The 21,731-nt window shown below is 37.2% G+C and overlaps 1 protein-coding gene across 11 annotated transcripts in view; it reads right to left on the bottom strand.

Annotated features, from left to right (window-relative positions):
* Nucleotides 1-14,692: 14,692 nt before the first annotated feature.
* ETV1 (ETS variant transcription factor 1) overlaps nucleotides 14,693-21,731 on the bottom strand; it is a 116,535-nt gene continuing 109,496 nt past the window's right edge. For all 11 annotated transcript variants that reach the window (XM_068209972.1, XM_068209965.1, XM_068209979.1 and 8 more), the window contains 2 exons: nucleotides 20,095-20,196; nucleotides 14,693-17,519 (listed from right to left, as the gene is read on the bottom strand). In XM_068209972.1, coding sequence (XP_068066073.1) covers nucleotides 17,298-17,519; nucleotides 20,095-20,196 — 324 coding nt within the window. In that variant the 3' untranslated portion in view covers nucleotides 14,693-17,297. The remainder of the gene's footprint in view (nucleotides 17,520-20,094; nucleotides 20,197-21,731) is intronic.

Here is a 21,731-nt window from a genome sequence, read left to right as displayed (position 1 = left end):
GTCCCTGATGCCATTTCTGAAAAAGACTAATCTTTGCAGCAGGTTGCATGAACAATTCTTTATGCTTAACAATAATATTTGGGGATATTAAATCAATGCAATTACTCCCATTTTGAGGACGGAGAACTTGAGCACAAAAAAATGAATACGGTGACCATCCTTGTAAAGTAGATCAGGTAAAGCTCTGAATGAACAGACAGATCTCTGGACACATAGCACTACGGTTTTGTCATTTTCTCTAGTGCAGATGACAAATATTTGACAACAAATTTTAAGCTTACTTTCCCCAGATAAACATTAAAGAAATGTCACCCATCTGAAATCTTCCATACCAAGGTGAAAACATATAATCTAGAAAGTAATTCCACTGTCAGGTATGAAAACATACCTCATCGTTGAGAACATTGTGTAACGGACTTATATTGACAAGGAACACAGAAAACTCATCATACATGCCCATGTTTCTAGGTTAAGAATGGAGCCCGTGGGCTCATTCATTTCTCATCATTTCACAGGTGGTTGACCTGTAATTATCAGCACTCTACCTCCCTTGTCTGAGAAATATATCTGCTGATACACACAGACATCTTTGCAAGGTCCTAAAAGCAGAATCCAGATGTATCTCTAATGGGGCAGAGGGACTAGAAAGAAATAGCCAGGAATTTCTTTTACTATGTAGAGGATCACGTGAAATGTTTGATGACTGCATAAGAAAATATTTGACATCTATCTCATACACACAACAGTAGCTGTTAAAGTCTATGCAGTATCAACTATACAATCACAAGTCATTACCTTTCTCTCATTATCTATTCCATGCTAGTTCTAAGAATAAAGCATCATATTTGCATAAAAATATTATCTCAGTTACTCAACATTGTTTTTAAAGGTAGACTTAGAAGTTAAACAGTGATAGTTTTAAAACAGTACAATGAATAGTGGATGAAATAATCACATAGCAGAGAGCTGAGCGAGATAATGCATCTACAGTATTTTTCTTTCTCTAATAAATGATATTTACAAGCATCTGTGACCAGGTTTCTATGCTCCTTGAATGATAGAATTGTGCAGCTGATCCCTGAACATCTTAAGCTTCCTTTTAAGATCCATTCTTTTAATTAGGTAAAGTGCCTTGGATCTCATTGCTTTTATCCCTAAATGTTCTCACATAGCCCTTTTCTTTTAAAAACTTCTTAGATTGTGTCACAGGCACACACATGCACAAAAAAAACCCCAACAGTCTTTCAAAATTAACTCTAAGGGAGAATGTTCTTCTGCTGGGTTTGCTGGGTTTGTCATTTCACGACTCTTCAACTGTTCATCTAGTCTCTTTCTAATGAATTGATCCCTCCATTCCCCCCAAAAAAGCTGCTGAAGAAAAGATGAAAGCTACACTATAATTGAAGACCTACTACCATCTTATATTAGAAACTAAGATTCGCGGGTTTGAAGGAGATAGCAGCTGTTCCCTGTGTACAAGATGTAAAATATATAATATACAACATACAGCATAGAAAGAATTTTACATGTATATTAGTACATCTTATAATTTCCTTCATCTTCAAACAATTAGCTGATGTATTTTCTTTTTTATTCTGTTATACTGAAGAATATAAATATTCTGTATCTAAGCTTACAATCAGAGCCAACTTTTCCCAGCTGGTTAAGAGTTTAAGGAGCACTGCCAATACTTGCTGATTCACAAAGACGTGTTACTCATTCTTTCTTTGTCTGTCTTCCACATTTCCTCTACTCTTTTCCCTATTTTTCAGATCAGTATTGTACAAAAGATGCAATCTTCTCTTTGTTTGCTTATTTGTTCCACAAAAAATAGTGTTGATGGTTCTGATAATAACCAGAGTATGATTTATCTTTAAATATTCCATATTCATGTCTCATTAAAATTAAGATGCATGGGTTTTTTTGTCCACTCTCACATCTATGTTCTAGAAAACTGAGCTGCTAAAAGAAGGTTTTCTTCACTTATTTGAATACAAGCTATCTTTTTTTCCTAAGAACCATCCAACATTTTCCATCATCTCATTTCTTTGCTCTTTACTTTTCCCAACACTCAAGCATTTGAGCTTTCTTTGTCCCAATATGCCGGTAGAGTTGTGACAAACTGCAGCTACAAACTAGAAAATGTCAGAAGCTACAACTCTAGGTTCCACAGTGAGACTCAGTATTTGTAAAGTAGATTACATCACTGCTATTTTTAGTGCAGCAGCAGTAAAAAACAGATTCCAGACCCCACTTCACAAAATACTGCATGAATATATAGTAAAGAAAAGCTTTTATTCAGAAATCTTATTAATTCTGATCAACTTACTACAGATGTTGGTATTAATTTTACTTACCTCCATGCTGATTCGGGCTTAATTTGTAATTTGCATTCTAATGGTTGCAACTCACATACAATCTCCTGAAAATTCAGAAGACTTTTGTAAACACTAAGACAAAATAAAACCAAAGCAGCAGAGAATATTTTCCCTTATTTTGGGCATGTGCATTGTCAGTGCGGCTTTTAAAAGCCAAATTGGAAAGCAAAGATAGCACTACCTGTTGGCTTTCTGGCAAAACCTCAGTTTCTCTTCAGTATCCATAGTAAGAGACATGAAGAAAGAAGGTGAGAATTATACATGTGGGAGGGAGGAAAGAAGAGAATGCGAATGCTACATCTGGAGTGGCAACTGGGATACAGGGCTCAGTACTTCAAGGCATGCCCCATGAGGACATTCAGAGAATTCACAGAATTGTTTTGGATGAAAAAGACCTCTAACATTGTGAAGCTCAACTGCTAACCCCACACTGCCAATCCACCACTAACCATGTCCCCAAGTGCCACCTTTTTAAAGTACCTGCAGCAGTCAAGCAATTCCAGAAGTCGCTACTGGCACAGCAAGGAGCATCACCTACTTTGGTCAGGAGAAATCACAAATTAACTACTTGCTGTTTGGAACATCTACAACCACCAGTGCCTCAGCTCTGCTAGAACACATGTTTCACTGCACCCCAGCAGAGCTGGCATCTAATGGCAGACTGGATATGGATTTACAAAGGATTTTGTCATCTTATGGAAAAGCTCAATAGATGAGAATAATTTTTTTCTGACACACCTGTTGAAAGTTACTATAGTTATCACATCACTGAAAAGACATTCATTTAAATCTACAAATAATATCTGCGTTCCATTTCTGGTTTCAGTTCTGTTAAATTCTCCATGAGTTTTCCAAATGGAGAAGTACTATTGTATTGATAGAAGCTTCAAGGATCTATGATAAAGCTTTAGTAATATTACAGTCATTTGACGTAGCCTGTGGCACAAAAAACCTAGGCACAAAAACTGTACACATTTTTCTATGCTTTTTCTGTCCAAATTTTAAAAAAGTTTTCTAGCTAGTAATTTCTTTGCTGTGAATTTTTACCTCAGGAAATTATAGAGGCATTACATTTCTGAGTAAAGTAACAAAAGAAAAAACTCTAAGAACAATTTTCTATTCAATGACTCAAATGATTGCAATTAACAGCTTTCACATTTTCATGAGTTTAAGAAAGAATTTGACCTTCTTAACAAAGAATCAGAAACTGAGTAGTCTTTCTCTTAATCGCTTTCTGAAGCTGAGCTAATTTAATTCCTGGATGATGCTGATTCCTTTGCTATAGCAGAAATTTGACCTTATAGCTTATAAAAATTGGTTTTCGGTATAAGTGCATTGGAGATGTTTTTATACAGTATTAATTGATGCTTATTGCAAGCTGGATGGCTGATCATTTAAAGCTGTGGTATCAGGCATGCCTTGCTTGTGGGTCTTTGCGACATGACAGCAAGTAGAAAGACTATTAAAATCTCTTTGTGAAAATACACAAAAATCAATCCTCTTCCAGAAGGAGGTGCCCTCCAGCACAATCAATACAAACTGGTACAACAATATCTTATGGTACTTGTCAGCTGCTTTAAAACTTTTTGCTCAGCAGAGCTCACAAAGTGCTGCTGCGTTTCATCTCTGCTGGATTGTGCCAAATGAAGATCTATTTCTAAATGCGTTTCAGGGCCAAATGCTTCTATCAGTTACCCCTGTGCAGATGGCTTTAAATTCGGCAAGGTTGTACAAGACTGATCTCAACTTAGATTTCATCCACTATAGTTAAAGAAGATTAATTTGTTTACTGCCTTGAGACTTTTCTTTCCTCTACTTTAGTTGTATCACTGGTTCTTGATGGAAATTTTTGCTCTACATTTTGATTCTTGCATGCTTAAGAGGCCAGAACAGAAAAGGAATCTCAGTCATGACCATCTACAGGTTCTTTCACCTTCCTTCTATTATTAATCAATGGTATTAGCTCTAATTACAAGGCAGCTGGTGGAAATTAACATCTTCAAGATCTGTATGCCTTGATCAGGTCCACATCTACCAATTGCTTTAACTTTGCTTTGTCTCGTTGGGGTTTTTGTGCATTTGTCACACCTCTAACACATGGCTGTGAAAATCCTAGTCTGCAATGACTTTCTGGCAGTCAGATACTTTCCCCAGATCACTATGAACCCATGGCCTGATAAGTGAATCTATCTGGTTCCTACTGCCTATCACCTAGTTCAATCAGTTTTGTCTTCTGATACATATCCCTTGAAAATAAGCACCACAAAAACCAGAGTGATAAAGAGCTCTGGCTTAACATAATGCTGCTAAGTGTTAGAGTAAAATACTCCACCAGCCCAGGACAACATACCTGCACACACATTCAATAAAAAAGTCTAGTGCAGTGAAAAATTCAACAGTATTTTCTGTTCTTGTGCTGTATTTCTTTATGTAATGAGACATCAAACACCACGACTGAAACCAAATCCCATAAAATCTTGTCCAAACAAGCCCAGTCAAATCAAAATACCTTTATGGAAATTAACATTCTGTGAGAAGAACAGAAAACTCAACCAAATAGGCAGCTGCAAGATACTGTGAATTAGTACATTAGCCTTTCATCCTTGGGAGAACAGAGTTTAAGTTCTGGCATTAGGCACAAAAGCAAACAATTTTTGAGGCCTCATATGAGTCATGCTCATGATGTACTTTTGATAGCTCATGTTCTAAGAAAGGTCACTGTGATTTGGGTGGATGGCAGAATAGATCGTTAGCCCCTGTTATTATTAGCTACTTAGTTAATTTATTAAAAGTAACAGTGAAAAACAAAGAACTATCCTCCTTGATGAATAAAGAATATGGAGATGAGACAGATCCTGGTTTGTGAGTCAGGGAATGGTGGTAAAAATGTTAGTTTTTCACTATTGCTCCATCATGCCTTTGAAAATACAAAATACCTTGGGCATAGATGGAATTGGAAGAAGATAGAAAAACCTCCTAGAAAGTCCAGAGAATAGTTGATATACAAGCACTTTGATTGATCTTTTCTCTTATTGCAATTACAAAGTCTCCAAAATCTCCAACTTTCTTCCATACTTTTCACTTGAGTGAAGGTGCCATCATGGGTCCTGGTTAGCAGGAGATGTCTGTGCTGACAGCACTCCTGCAGAAATCAGGGATTGGCCCTTGTTTTTTGAAGCTGCTGGGGTCCATCCGTGCTGGCCACATTTTAAACATCACCTCCTAAGGGCACCAGAGCAGACAATTCCCAAATGTCAGAAGCTAAGCAGGCAAGGCAAAAGGCTGGCTTGGCTGAACAGGGATCTTGTTTTGGAAACAGGGCAAAAAAGGTAGGTGTATGTGCAGTGGAGACAAGGTCAAGTGATATGGGAAGAACAGAGAGATGCTGCTTTCTACTCAAGGAAGAAAATTCATGTGGCCAAAGCTCAGCTGGAGTTCAAGCTGGCCAGAGGACAATAAAAAGAGACTTTCAAATACATTGATGGCAATAGACAGTGTAAAAAAAACCATCATCCCATTACAAGATGATGGTCACCTCAAAAACAGGAACAGGACAAGGCAGAGATGTGTAATGCTTTCTGTGTTTGAAATTGTTCTGTCCATTTTTCAGCAACTAAATTTATTTAATACTGCATAATATCCTTCTATAGATGTACAGTGGTCTTATTTTAGTGGGCAATGCTAGAATAGTTAATACTCTAAGACAAAATACTGCAGATACTTGCCTTTTGTAATGTTTTTCTGCCACAGTACTCCCAGTAAGATATGTCAACCTGTCTGAATATGTCGTTATGTCTGCCTTAGTTTCCTGAAAATGGGATTTTCACAATGAAGGAGTATGAAACACAGAAGAACCTAAGCAAATGGAAATACATAGGATAAAAAGGAAAAAAAGGATTTTTCTCATCCGAAGAGGTGAAAAAGCAGATTGCAGTGTTCTGGTGCTGACAGAGACACAGAACAAAAATAAGTAATAGTCTGTTACTGCTAAAAGACAGAAGAAGAAAAACTCTTGCATTTGCATGAAGAAGATAGAAAACAACTGGATGCCACAGCCCAGTTCTTTACGTTTTTATCTTCATTTGCATTTGTGCTGATTGGTTTGACCTTGCTCAATTCACACTCTCTATACAAGAATAAATGTACAAAGAAGGGGCAGAGGCAGAATGAATCAGTCTTCTCATAGCAGGCATACACAAAAAATGCAAAAAGGCATACAAGATTAGCTTCATCCATATGAAATTAAGGTGGAGTAGAGAAATCTTGGGCCCAGCCCTATTGAATTCAATAGACTTCTGAGTTCTCATTTTAACTAAACTGTACAGAAAAATTCATAGAACTACTGGAAATGCTGGAGACCTTACCAAACCATTAAGTGGAGCTCTGCTGCCAGAAAATGTTGACAAAAACCAATGCTCCTGATTGTGTTTGGCCTTTGAACTCTGTTCCTTCACAGATCAGAGTTTCACCTGTGCAGAGAATGTTCATGCATTCAGGAAAGCATACATCACTTACAGGTATAAAAAAGGCAGAGGGACCTAAAGTCTGTAGGCCTCAAAACAGACTCAGAGAAAACACCTGAACTGTGTACATTATAACATTGTGACTAAATATTCTTCTCTTTAACTTATTTTGACAGAGCTGATTAAATTTCAATCCTAAACTCTCTGCTGCCAGCTGTAATTATCATACTTAACCTTCAACTCACTAGTTATTATTCTTTTTCTTGAAGTCTTGTGAAGACATTCTGTTTTACAGTTCTCAGTGGAAGGTGAATATTTTTTTATAGTTATGCAGAAACTTGCAAAAAATAAATGGATTGTCTTATGCCAGTAATGGGAATCAGTTCAATGTTATTCCTCTCAGAACTCCTCAGTCCCTTTCTAATTTCCACAGTTATTTTGAAATTGGACACAGGAAAACCAAAAAATACAACATATTTTTAAACTTTGAATGTATATCAGTGCAGTCCTTCCTATAGCCTTTTCTTGCAGATCTGACTATATTTCAAGGCCTGAGTATATTTTAAGTCCTCCTTGATCCACTTCCATATCTTTTCTGCCCATTTCACAAAAAAATGGCTTGTGTGCTTCCTTTACAGGGGAATTAGATTGGCTGCTTTCATAGACTTTTATTAGAAAATTTTATGCACTGTTAAGAATTTAGTGCAGCTTTTTTGTCTTAATTCTAACAGACCAGAATAAATACCTTATGGGGATCACACTAAGTTCTATCTTACAGCTTCAGGATGGCAGAATCATTAATGACATTCCTTAATAGAAGCACTTATATATTAATAATGTATACATTAATTACATGGCTATTATATAAAGTGCCTATAGAGTCTATGTACATGAATAGTATCCATGCACTAAATCACAAAGCTATATGTCAACTGTAATTATCCATTCATTGTTAACTTCCTTTTTCCTGCTCCATTGGGTAATCTCATATTCCAGCAATCTAGAAAAGTTAATCCTCCTTTCTTTTTTTTTTCTGATAAAGTTTTCCTTCTTTTCTCACAAAATCTGAAGTTATGCAAAATAGGCAATAGGCAATTTCTATCTTATAAAGATCTGAAATAATTAACAACTTTTGTTGAAAGAAACAGTTTGAATATGTGTGTGAGCACATAAATATTAGCTAACACGTCTCTGCTACTTCTCTAAGATGCTCTGTTTTGACCTCACTTTCAAAATTCTTTGTCAGGACTTAAGACTTTCCATTGCAGTCATTAACTTTGTAAGCAGAAATATGAAGAATCCTGTGCCACTATTTAAAATTTTCTAAACAGCTGAAGAATAGCTTTCTCTTTCTCCTTCCTTTTTGTTCTTTTTTTTTTTTTTTTTTAGCATATGAGGTTCAGGGGAAAAAATTGCTTGGGATTGCTATAAAAGCTTTCTTTATTTGGGCAGGGGGAAAGCTGTAGAATGTACTTCTGTCTCCAGAAACAAACAGCATGGAAGTAACAAGCAGCTTGGGCACAGTAATACAACTCCTTCATATCCATGTCAATAAAAACCCTATACCACATTGCTCTATGATTATTCTATAATTATGACATAGCAACAGCTGTATTCAGTAGAGTGGGTGAGAGGCTTTGGCTTTAAATCTGAATTTTACCTTTCAACAACAATAAAGGAAAATAGTAGGAATTTTGATAGCTACTGAATTTTAAAGTGGAAGCTTATTTTTCCTTCAAAAACACGGTCATGAGAAAAGGAAGCTACCCTATGCCTGTCTAAACATTTAAAACCTGAGGTACTGGAGAGGCTTGCTTTTCTCGGTGACCTTTTTTGTTATGTATATAGGCTCTTCCAAGGGCCTTTTCTTTAACAATAATGTTACTGTCCATGAACAGATTCAATTTTTTTTTCTCTTATCAATACAGAGGTTCATTTTCTTACATGATGATGTTTTCTTTAGCATGTCCCGTTGAACACTCCAGATTTTTTTTCATAAGCAAATTTGAGACCAATTCGTGTAGTGCAAAAATTCATTGGCTTGAGTTACTTACATGTCCTAGGTGTGCAGTCCAAGAGAAGATGAACTCATCTGCTGTCCCAGAATCAAAGGACTCTTAGCAAGCCAATCTAAGCTTATTTTGGTTTCTCATGAATTACAATTAACAGCTTGTAGTTGCCAATTTGCACCAAGACTGAAAGTTTTAATCTTTTTACCTTATGATTAATAAGGAATTTTAGGATTCTTTCCTTGTTCTTCTTTACTGGATACAGCTACAACAGCCTGTCCTCCTAATGTATGGAGCTACTGTCTGTCCCATTTAGTGCTTGTATGAGAATTCAGCTCACACTTGCAATGATATTTTAGACTGATACCATTTTGGGACAATGAGTCAGCAGGTCACACTTCTCTGCCTAAATCCTCTTATATAAATTTTCAGAAATACTGAATTCCCGTTATAGTTTATGCACATGGTCACCCCCAAGAAACACAAATCAGCCAAATAAAACTGCCTTTACTCTTCCAAAAATATTACTAACTGAAGACATCACATACACAGTATTTCCAGAGTTTTTTGCATTATTTTACATGAGACATTTTGGTCTCTTGCTGTCTGTGTTTGTCATAAGCATCCCATCAAAATCCAAACCTTCTTGTCATGAGACATTTGGTCTTGGATCCACACCTGCTTTCAGAGAGTCAGATGCACTGCTTTGCTGATAAAATTGATATAAATGCATGAAGTCACCTAAGGTTTTAAGGAAGAGTCCAAGTCTGATGAAATTATAATACATAATACATAATGTTGTCTGTTGAGGCTGGAACTCAGAGCATTATGGAATATGGAACTGATAAATTTAGAGGTAATATGAGAATGGAAAGACATTTATAAATGTGTTTTTCTCTCCTTATTTTTGGGGGTTATAACTTAGCCCTATTTCAACCCCTCATGTTACTATATAGCCTTAGTATCCTATATGCAAAAATGTCCCGCAGAGAGCAAATATTACGGTGAAAAGTTAGGTGTTAGTGGTAGGGATATAAAATGGGTATTACTCACTAATTGGTCAAATTTTATTCTTGATTTTTTTTCATTTCTTCTTTGTTGAAAGACATACAGTTCCCAAGTAAACATAAATGCAGCAATTTCTCTTTTCCCTTTAAAAATAACTCCAACCCCAATGTCAGCAGCTTTGTAATCCTGCACAGACCTTTGCAATTTAGTGTAAAAAATCCAAACTACTTAAGTGAGTTGTGTTACCTCCTTTTCAGCTCAGTTAGAGAACCCCAATGAAATGCCATACACAGAACTGCCTTGTACCAATAGAAATTTGTGCCTTCCTTTCAAATACTCATGTCCAGGTATGTCCAAGACATTGTAGCCAAAGGTATATTCCTTTGCTGGTCTAGCCTTTCTGGCTAAATCTGCAATAGACCTGATCTTTGCTAATACAGAGAATGGCTGGAAGCTTAGTGCAGACCTTAAGATTTGAAAATGGTCACACGGTCTTTGTGACAAGCTGGGCAGGCAGCCTGACCCTACAGAGCCCAGATACCTTTGTAGAGACTAGTGCTGAGCCACCGGGAGCAGAGACTCCAGCACACAGAGTCTGCCAGCATTGGTCAGAAAAGTTAATTGCAAGGATTAGAGGTGTGTATAGAGCTCATTCAGAGAGCTTTATACAAAAGCGGAATGACTTGTCTACATCAGTAGAATTCAGAAGACATGTACTTTTGTTTAATTTCATGTTTTATTGTTGGTCTCATGCTATGCCCCAGGTCTTGATCATTTGTGTATCTTTCTGAATAATGCAACAAGTAAAAAAAGTCCTGTGTATATACTATGCTAGACAGGCATACACATTACCAAATACAAGCTATAGCCTGTGTTAACATAAAGCTACATAGCTGACTTCAAGGAAACCAAGCCGAGTTATACCAACCCACAATCTGCCCCATTATCCTGAAAGGTATTCTTTCTTCTTTTGTGTTTGTGGATTTTGTTGGTTTTTTTTAGTATAGTGGGATGAAAAAGACATCACATTTGCAGCCCCTAACACACTCTGCATATTTCAGTATCTTGTTTTTAACAACTACCAAACACTGTGCAGATGATTTTACTAAATAATCAACAATCACTCCAAAGTCAGAAATTATATTCCTGTCCTTGGGGATATGCTACCAGGGCCATACACATTCCCAGTGCAGCTCTGAGCCCAACACATTTGGCCCACTGACCACAAAGTGCACTGCCTCCAATTACCTTTTCTCTCTTGCTTTTATCTCAGTGTACTGACTCTGCACTTATCTTAGTCTCTTCCTTTTATCTAAAACACTGCAATCTTCCAAGTCCCTTAATGCAGTTCATGGTTTGACTCCTGTTGTTCTCATCTAATATTATCATCCCTTTCTGTGTTTTACTTTCTCTCTTCCTTTTCCTGAAGCACTCCCACAAGCACCAGGGTCTTAAAAAATCACTGCTGTTTACAGAGTTTATTACTTTCCATAATTTCTTATGATTCTCCTGCAGCATGTCATTCAAATAATTATCTTTGTGATTTACTGTATCGGTCATATAACCTCCTTCTTCCTGTACTAATCAACTCTGGAGTAGCCGCTTGGTAGAGCCAGATTGCCCCTGACAGACTTTTTCCCATCTCTGTGCTTCCTCACTCAAGCATGCTGGGATCGTGCTCTCTCTGGTCTTCTACATACACATAGAGTTCCTCGTCAGATCTTCCAGGGCAGACTCAGCCTGGCTGGCTAGGAATCAGCCTAAGATGCAGATTTCAGCAAATGTCTCAAGCTCTGAGGAGCTGGTGCCTCTGCAAAAAATCTCTCTCTGTCTCTATTGAGGTGGTATAGCCATATGCCACTGCCCGTGCAAGATTTTGACTGAAAGCCACCCTAGAAAGCCCTTTGCAGTACATCTAAAATACTCAACACTCTGTACCTTAGCTTCTACAAAGTGCCACTGTACTGATGAGCAGATTGTTCACTAAAATACCATGGGTGAGTGAAGAATTGGCTTAAACTATCCTCAGATAGATCAGCTGGGTCCTGTCACTGAAGGGAGGGAAAAAGAAAATTGTGAAATCTCCTCCAGCCTTTCCTTTTTAAGGCAGCAGCAAGGAAATACCATAGCCTCTACTGTAAATTACACAGCAAAAAAGCTATTTTTGACACCAATTATCTACCTGGTTACTTGGAAAGTAACTGTGGAAAGTAATACATATAGACATTCCTTCTGAAACAAAGCCAGTCATAGATACTCAAAAACTACCAAACCACCTCACCCCCCAAATCCACCTAGTGGCTGTAATTTCCTCTCTACCACACAACTAAAAAGCATTTATATGGGCATATGTGCCCACAGAGCTTTGTAAGAGCAAAGACAAAGATAGAGAGTTATGGCTTACCAGATCCAAAAGTTGATTGTAACCCTGCCTCAGGGTTACCTTCCTGTAACTCATTTAGAAGCTCATTTAAAATGAACAAAATTTCAAGGTACACTGAGTATTTTTTGAGGTCAGCCAAATGAAACTATGTAATAAGGACAACACAGCAGCATTAAAGACATGATACATTGCTAGAGTAAATACTACTACAGCTTTGGAGACCCTGATGTATGGATAACTTCTTGGAGTTTATTTACCCTTTCTTTGGTGATGTGTGTTGTGGCATTTTCACACAAAAAAAGTTCTTTGGGAAAATGTCAACAAGATACTTCATAGACATTTTAAGACTATTACATAAGAAGATGGCACAGATATTTCCTTCCCACAGAAATTAAATTGGTGTTCAGGGAGAAAACCAATATTTCAACAACCTGAAGACTGAAGTTAACTTTACCTACCTACACAATCATGAAAGCTGAACACTCAGCTGATGCATTTTTGGTGTCTCAGACAGATCTGGGTAATCCAGCAGTTTTAAAATGCTACTGCCCCTAGCTTTCCATTCTGCTGTTCTGCCAGATATTACTGCTCTTGTAGCAGAAGAAACAAAAGACAGTGCACTGTTGTCTCCTCTTCTGTAAGAGCACAGGGAGGGGAGGGCTCAGTGCTGTATTGCAGATACTCTAGTTCTCAGCCTGGTAGCTTAGCAAAATGCAGTGGACTTTGAACTGGCGTTTCTGATGCAGAGGCACCTGCTCTCAGCTGCTACCTTCTTTCCAAGCAGAGTAGCCTCTGATATAAAACCAAACTAAACCAACAACATTATAAAAAAAAAAAACACCAAAAAACAAAACAAAACAAACAAAAAAAACCTTAAAAAAAACCAACAAAAAAACCATAAAAAACCAACAACCAAATACTCAAATACACAACATAAAACCCTCAGATAAGCAGAGAACTGAGAAATTAATTTCCTAGGCTCTTATTACTAGATCCCAGGTTCTTATGTTAGTAGAATATTCTAAAGTGGTGATTCTTAGAGTATAAGATACCATATTAATTAAGACTCCCAAAAAAAATCTTTGAAGAAGACTATTTAGAAAAGTCCTCAGTACTATTAATGTGAGCACTGAATAGGGCTGTTTATGGGTGCTATTACCTGTAATACATGAATTGAAGATAATGCTCTTCAGAGGAGAAAGTAGAGCCATTAACAACTCAAAGATTTCCTCATAATACCTTTTGAACACATTGATCTGTTTCCTGCTATTAAAAACCAAACAAACAAAAAAACCACAAAGAAGGCAAAATATTTAATAGATGATATTGTCCTGTGAAAATGGACTTGAAGCCCAACCCAGTCAGATGTCAAGGGCATAAAACTCTAAGCATTAATCCCTGGGGAATAATCCCATGTATCAGAGAACCCCAAAGATGAAAAAAATCTGAGCAAAGGGGTCTTTGCAGGGAATTTCTAGAGAAAAGCATTTATGTATCCCAGTTTCCCCTGGTAACCTCACCAGACCACAGTCAGGACAGCAAGCAGATTTGGTCTGAGAAGCAGATGAAATTTGCTTTTTCAGTGAATGCAATGTTAAGGTTGTTAATGTAAGAAAGTTAGACTGGTGTAACCTTGGAGAGAAAAGGGCAGACTCTTTGCCATGGAAGTTGTATCCCTAAAGAAAAAGAAATTGTCCTAAACTTGTAATGTTAACTCTCTCAAATGTATTCTGAGGGAATCTCCCAAGTCCTTCACTAACTTCACCTGTGTTCAGCTATTGGTGCAAGTGGATCTGTGATGGCACATGAAAGCTGAGCCCCTTCAGCTGTTCCACGGTGCTGGGTCTTTCCAGCGATGCCTCCCGAATTTGCTTCACAGCAGCTCTACCCTGTCTGCCCCAATGCTCTGCCCAGCACAGAGACAGACAAGCAGAGACAAGCTCATTCTATTACAGCTCCTACTAAAAACAGGTGAAAGCTGCATATTCCCTCCACTTGTGGTACAGCTTGAAAACAAAACTAAAATACTCCCAAAGCAACCAAATGAAAACCCAGCCCCCTTACCCCAGCTGCAAACATCCCACATTCAAATCCAGAAGAGTATTAAAATGCCCTCTGAAAATGTGTAAGTGTTCTTAGTAGGAATCAATCCCAAAATATACATAGATCATCCTCCTCCCTTTTGTCAGTCAAATACAATGCTTTGGTAATCTAACTCCTGGCTATAAATCATATATACATACACATGAATTGTACATACTCCGCCTTTTTTTTCCCCCGTTCTTTTTTTTTTTAATTTTTCTCTTTTTTTTTTCTTTTCTGTTTTTGTTACACTTTGAAGCAAGCCATTCTAGGCACTAGGGACAGATCATCCTCTCCTCTCCCAAAAGAATATCCTTTCTGCAGGGGCCTCTCCAATTCAAATGGTTAGGAATCCAATACACAACAATCTTGCAGAAATCAGCTGCCAGATTTATTATTCTACCTGAAAACCCCCAAACAAAACAAAACCAAAAAAAACCCCAACCCCAAACAAACAAAAAGTGGAATAAAAATAGACTTTAAATAAACCTCATAGGTACATTTTAAAAAGGGTTAATCAGTTCAGTGAAAGACCTTTTTGTCTTCTGCTGAGAGATCATGTAATGTTGGTCTGACTGCTTGTTTTGTTCAGTGAGTCACTACCATATACAGATATATATATATATTTTTTTCTTCTTAAATATTACACATTCGATGCAATTTTTAAACTTTTTTTTTTTTCCTTTTTTTGTCCAACCCCTTTCCCAAATACCCACATCCTGCCACAGGCAAGAGGCGCTCTGTGCTGACATTAAAGAACCAAAACCAATCCAAGGACTTTTCATCAAAGCATGTTTCATTTGAACCTCATTTCAATGGAAACCACATTTTTTTAAACAATATTACTCAACATTTTCCCTTTCCTTTTTGCTAGTTCTGTAATTTTAGACTTCTTTTTCTCAGTTGATCACCAAGTATTTAAGTGCCATTGAGACCTATGGATGACAGAATTAGGTGGCATATTAAGGCATATATCATAAAATATGTTGTCTCATGGATCTACATAAATTAAATACCTGCCCAAATGCTTTTTATGCACCTGTGGTTTCTAGTGACCACTACTGCTTTACTTTTGATTAAATGTGTATTAAAATATTCATAACTTAAGTAGTGTCTTAACTGACAAAGGATGGAAGATCAACCCATCACCTAGGACTGTCTTTGAAATCCATCCATTATGATGAAAGTTATTCTTGTCTTTTTATGGTTATGTATTTATTTTTCTCCCACTTCTTGACAATCTAGGAAAATGAGGAACTTCATATAACAACTATTTAAATTTCACTGGGCAAAAAATGAAATCCAATTCTTAACTCCCTCTCCACCCCTTCAACCTACAAATTATTGTATTTCAAAAAAAGGTGCTCATAAATATTTTAAACTTTTGGGGCTTTGCCGCTTTTTGTTTTTGTTTTACATACAGAATAGCATGTGTGGTTTGTATTCAAGGTAACCCCTCTCAAAAAATAAAACAATTTGAAAAAATAACAAAACAACCAAAATAACCCTCAAAATTTAAATTGTCTTCCGAGCATATCCGATCACATTTACATTTAGTGTCCAAAACAAGTTGATTGGTAACACCAGTGCCAGCACTACAACGTCATACAGCAACTTCATGGTATTCTTTGACAGTTCATCTCTGTTCCACCGAAAATTACAAAAGGTTCTGCAGAGCTTTCCTTAGCAAGCTGAAGCTTACTAGTCATTTGTGGATGCGCATAAAAGCTGCTTATAGCACAGCTATGGCGTAAGCTATTTTCTAAGCAATAAATGGTTCAAGTCATCTATTTTGTCCTGAAATGCTACCTGTAGTTACAGCATTGCTTATAAATGGTCATAGTAAATTCAGCATCAAAGAGAATATTACAGAAAAAGACAGCAGCAGAAGCATTAGCATTATCTAGTATTTATATATGTTATCAACATAACACAGCAGTAAAAGGTTTAAATGCATATTAATGGGTACCGTGTCTAAAAATTACTAAAGTACCTATTTAGTGTATTGGATATTTTTCTCAAGGAGTGCTTGCTGTGTCTAAACAGCATAATTAGATATGTGACTTAGTACAGTTAATTCCTATTGATTAAATAACTTATTTATGTACCAAAGGAAATGGAAGGATACAAAATGTTTTCTCCCTCCTGATCATGATCCTGTATTTAATGCTGACATGATCATCAGAAAGCCTATTCCATGTAATTACTACCCTCAAATGGATCTTGAAAAATCAACGCTATAGCATGGGCCATATATGTATGGCAATGTGGCACCAGATACAGCATGCAGCTTGCAGTCTGAAGTCAGGGATTTCACTGCCTGGTCACTGTACTTATGGCCAGTCTGTCATTAAATAGGATTTTTTTTTTTGAAGTCATACACAAAAAAAAATAGAAAAAGAAAGGGAAAAAAAGGAAAAAAATTAGGAAAACTATCTGGTTGTTCACAGAGGCAAGGTACAAGTTCTGCCACTGGAAACTTCTAAATTAAATGCTGTGGTATATGCTTTGCTTCTCTTTTATTACTGCAGAAAGACAATTAGGAATGGCAAGAAACAAATGCCCTAGGCATGCTGTGCTGATATCATCACCAAAAGTGGTTATTTTGCACAATGAGAATTAACTGTACTACAGATACCCAGAGAAAATGTACAATATCTTATGCTGATATGAAACAAAACAGACATGATATAGCTTTTTTTTGTACTTAAAACCTGTATGTTCCCTTCCCAAACTTAAGTAAAAAGCAAACCCACCCTTTTCCTCCTTTTACACAGAATAACATTTGGGTTCCAACCCTCCCCTTTCAAATAAAGTGCGCTGTCCATGGCAGACCATAGGAATAATGCAACAGGAAAAGCCCCTTTTAGTGTACTATTTAAAAAACAAACTGAAGTCGATTCAGCTTTCCTCTGGGTCTTGGGAAAGAGGAGAAGCTCAAGGAGGGGGAAACACCCCTTCAGTGTCACTGTTGTTAATAGACATAGCCTTCGTTATAGGGGTGGGTGTTGCAGCAGCCTCCGTCCTGCATGTAGACCATGCTCTCATCAAAGTGGGACAGAGGCACAGTGTCCTCCTCATTGATGTGGCGCTCCATGTCAGTCTTCAGTAAGGGGCGCTGGTTGTCGGGAAAAGCCATGGAGAAAAGCGCTTCAGGGTCACAAACAAACTTGTAGACATATCTTTCTCCAGCCACCTTAGGACAACAGAAGGGGAAAAAAGGTGCAGCATAAGGCCTCGTGTTTTGCAACTCCAAGTTCAACAGTCTTGTAAAGAACTCACCTTTGTTACACAATAAATAACATGACAGAAGAACTGGTAAGGTAACAGCCTAGCAAAGACAAGTGGGACCTGCCAAAGCAGACTGTGCAGAATGCTCTTGATTTTGCCACTCATGACATCCTGTTGGAAGATGAACTAAGTATTCCGCTTCTAAACATTTGTTTGGGATCATTTCCTATACTTAACCAGAAATGGAACTGTTCTTATTGGAAAATGTAAACAAATTGTCACTACAGTGGCAAAATAAAATTACACACTCCGTGTGTGAAGTGGAAAAAAGAATCACATTGCACGGCAGAGATCTGGATTTCACTTTACACAGATTGATTCATGCTTACGTACAAAAGCACTTTAGTTATAGTGCCTGCTGATTGTACAGGGACAGCGTAAGCAAATACGCAGGCTAATATGTACTTAGCAATTGCTCATGCAAAGCTGGGACATTTGGATTTGCTTATGGAGGGGCAATTTGTCCAAAGATCCTAAAGTTTTCCCTTAATCAGAAACAGCCTTAAATGTCTATGCTTCAACTTCCTAAAAGCTAGAGAATGATAAAAACAACACAAAATTGCTGTCTTATTACAAGCAACAAACAGAAGTCAATATAGTGCCTTCTCAAGTACCTTATTTAAAAAATTGTGCTTAAAAATATGCATTAGATTGCATGCTCACAATTTATTAAAATGATTTTAAAATAAAATCATATTGTCTGCTTCTTGCAACTCTAGCTACCATAGCAATGAAGCGAGTTAGTGAAGATGGAGAAAGTGTTGCAAACTTAACATCTCTCTTCTTATGGGTGCAAAATAGTTTCAAGCACCTCCTTAAACTTTCAGCTTATTTATTCTACAAATAGAATTTGGTAGGGACTGTATCTGCAGCAGAATTTTAAAAATCAAACAAATGTCAGCAAGTTTGATAGACTAGAGGTTGCATTCAGAAATCAGGCTTTTGCATAATCTGCTATCACTGTTGGTTTAAAAAAAAGGAGGGAAAATACGCATGCAAACTTTGCCATAAAAAAACCTGCTTTGCATCTACAACCCCCATTAGTTTTAAACATACATGAACAGGCCAGATAGAGCGATCCCAGGACAAACCTGAAACATTGTTATGTCAGAAAAATAAGCATACAAGCTAGCTTTCAAAACATGTGTTAAACACATTCTTGTAGATAATAAAGTAGTAGTTTAGGATGTAGCAAGCTAGATGTCCAAAGTACTTGTAAACTTTCCACATTAAATGGATGTGTGGGTTGGGGCAGCATTATCAGCCTTCTGGTATTTCTATCCCCACCTTTTCAACTTGCTTCACTCTGCTACTTTTTTTTTTTTGCCTCTGCTGCCTTTGAAGTGTGCTGGCAGCACAGATGCCTATGCTGCTGAGCTGGAACCTGCAACAAGGAACTCCACTGCCTGAAGCACCAGTCAGCGAAACCAAGCACTTCTGCTTCTCCCTGACCGGACCCAGTCTCCAATCCACTTTACAAAGACTCTGTGCACAGTTACATGACACACAAAAATGAATGAGGTGCTGAGCTACTGAAGAACTGTAAGCCAATACTAGCCCAGATTGTTGTCCCAGTTGACTACTGGTAGTGAAAAGGGAGTGCACTACAACAACCCCATAATCTAAGAAAACTTTTCAGACTTCACAAAACCTACCAGAAATGTTGCCCCAGAACTTGAGCTGAGAGCACTGTTTCTATTCATGGAATTGGCATATGACAAGCTTAAAATGCTCATCATCACTGGTCACAAGACCAATGTGAAAAGACAAGGAATAGGTTTTGCAGTCCAAGGTGTTTATTATGATCTTTGATCACACCTGGCAGTTTTGTAGATACAGCAGACTGGCTTCTCCTATTGATTTCTCAGTCAATCTACATGGTACTACACAGCAAGATTTAAAAATCAGCAAGCCACAGTAGGAGGATGCTTTGAATACTGTCAGCAAGATTAGCCCATATTATATAAATTATTGTTAAATATTTCTCCTAATTCAGTCTATTATAAATATTATTTATAAATATTAAATTCCATTCAAAACCAGTACTGGCAAAAATAGTATGGGTATGTCATACCTATACTATTGGTATATTAATAGGCATAATTATTCTCCCCTATCTTGCACTTACTAAAGTACCCAAGCACTGGGCAGCTAACTTAGATCTGCAAAACATTAATCATACTGTACTCTACCATTTGCCTTTTCCAGCTGCCAGGAAGGTCTTTTGGCTATTTTTGAATGTTACTTCTTCCCTTATAATTATGAAATGCATTGTGTGAACTAAAACCACAGACATTTTTTATATAGAAAAAAAAATACCTTAATACATATGCCAGGCCTAGTAGGTCCAAAAGCTTTGCTTTTGCATAAACAGATGAAAAAACTACCTAATCCATGCAATTACAAGAACTCCTTGTAAACTGACCTATGGATTAATATGCAAGATTCTGGTGAAATGTAATACAAAATTAGCTACTCACCTTTTGCATGATTCCCTTTTCGTAATAATAGCGAAGCGATCGGCTAAGTTTATCATAGTTCATAGCTGGCCTGTTTTTCTGAATCCCCCAGCGACGTGCCACCTGCCACAAAAATGGATTAGCAATGATTTGTTAAATGCATTTAACAAGCAGATCTTATCATCAGATACTTTATTTGGAGATGCAGGAGGGGAAACCCTGCAGGCGCAACAAATAGGATAAGGTTGCCATGACCTGAATTTCCCATGTACTACTACGAATTTTAATTAGATGTACATCACCATTAAACTTGTAACAGACTTATCGGACAATGTGGTGGAGGGTTAGGGTTTTTCTTTGCTTTTTAATAAAGAAAATTAATGAAGAAATAAAGCCATACAAAGAGATGATGGACAAAAAACATTTAGCAAGTTCCACTGGAAAACTTTTACAAAACTTTTCTTCTGTATGATACTATGGAATATTGTACTGCGCCTGTCTTTTCCTTGCTGTCAGAAAAAAAAGTAAGTTATTTTAAACACACATGCATACACACGTAATTCATGAACTAATACAGACTGTACTTGGAATTACAGCAATATTGCAATTATTAGGAGATACAAGTCAAAAGACAACTCCCAGTCTTGAATATTACTTCAGAAAAAAAAAAGCATTATCTAAGGAGGCAGAATAATCACCTGGAAGAACTATATGGTGGTATGAAGAATGGAACAGAAATTTCATCGTTTCAGCCATATAATTTCTCTTAAAAATAACAACAAAAAGTGAATTGCAAGTAACTCATGAAACTATTCCATAGAGAACAATATGCCTTCTGCTCTGACTTATGTTTTCTACTGGACTTTATGCTTCCTGTTTTATTGCTAAAGATAGTTTTGGACAAAGCGACCCCTTGTTTAAAGAGCTTAACTTCTTATTCCTCGCCTGAAATTTAATTGGCTATTGGTGACATTTCAATTACTGCCTGTAAAAATGACTATAATATCACCTGAGGGGAAAAAAGGCAGAGCTGATGAACTCTTTAAAGCACATTTTATAAAAATGATTGAGATGTGCATATGCATACAGCGCTGGAAAAAGGACAGAGTAGCCAAGCAGCTTCTCTGCATTCTGCTCTGTGAAACTTCCCGTAGGTGCCTGGAGCTTTTTGATGCAAGCCATGACAACATGCAGCACTGAGCAAAATCTATGATTTTGGTGTCCACCTGGACAATAATTTCTAAACTTTCTTTTGAAAGCATTATTTCCTTTCAGTGGTGCAGCTTTTCAGACTTATGTAAATTATCACAGCTCTGCTAACTTCAGCTACATTTTAGCTGTACTGAAACACACCTCAAGCACGTAAATCTATTCCAGCTGCAGATTTGGCCTAGATGTCTAACTTTGATTCACCTATTCATTTTTGTAACACATTACCACATCACTCCTTTTTTATTCCTTTCAAGGTTTTTTCTCTGCATTAATCGGAGTCCTAAAAGTCCCCAACATAACAGGCTCGCAAAATAAATAAATACAGAAAAAGGATAAACAACAAGTAATGGTGAAAAATATGTTACATTGTGTTGTATTTTGAGACTCCTAAACAAGCAATCAGGTCCAGTTCCCATCCCTGAACTGCACAGCATTTACCTGGTCGT

This window comes from Anomalospiza imberbis, chromosome 1 (assembly GCF_031753505.1).
Source record: "Anomalospiza imberbis isolate Cuckoo-Finch-1a 21T00152 chromosome 1, ASM3175350v1, whole genome shotgun sequence".
Taxonomy (NCBI): Eukaryota; Metazoa; Chordata; class Aves; order Passeriformes; family Viduidae; genus Anomalospiza; species Anomalospiza imberbis.
The sequence above is the reverse complement of the archived record's forward strand: the minus strand, read 5'-3'. Positions and strand labels throughout refer to the sequence as shown.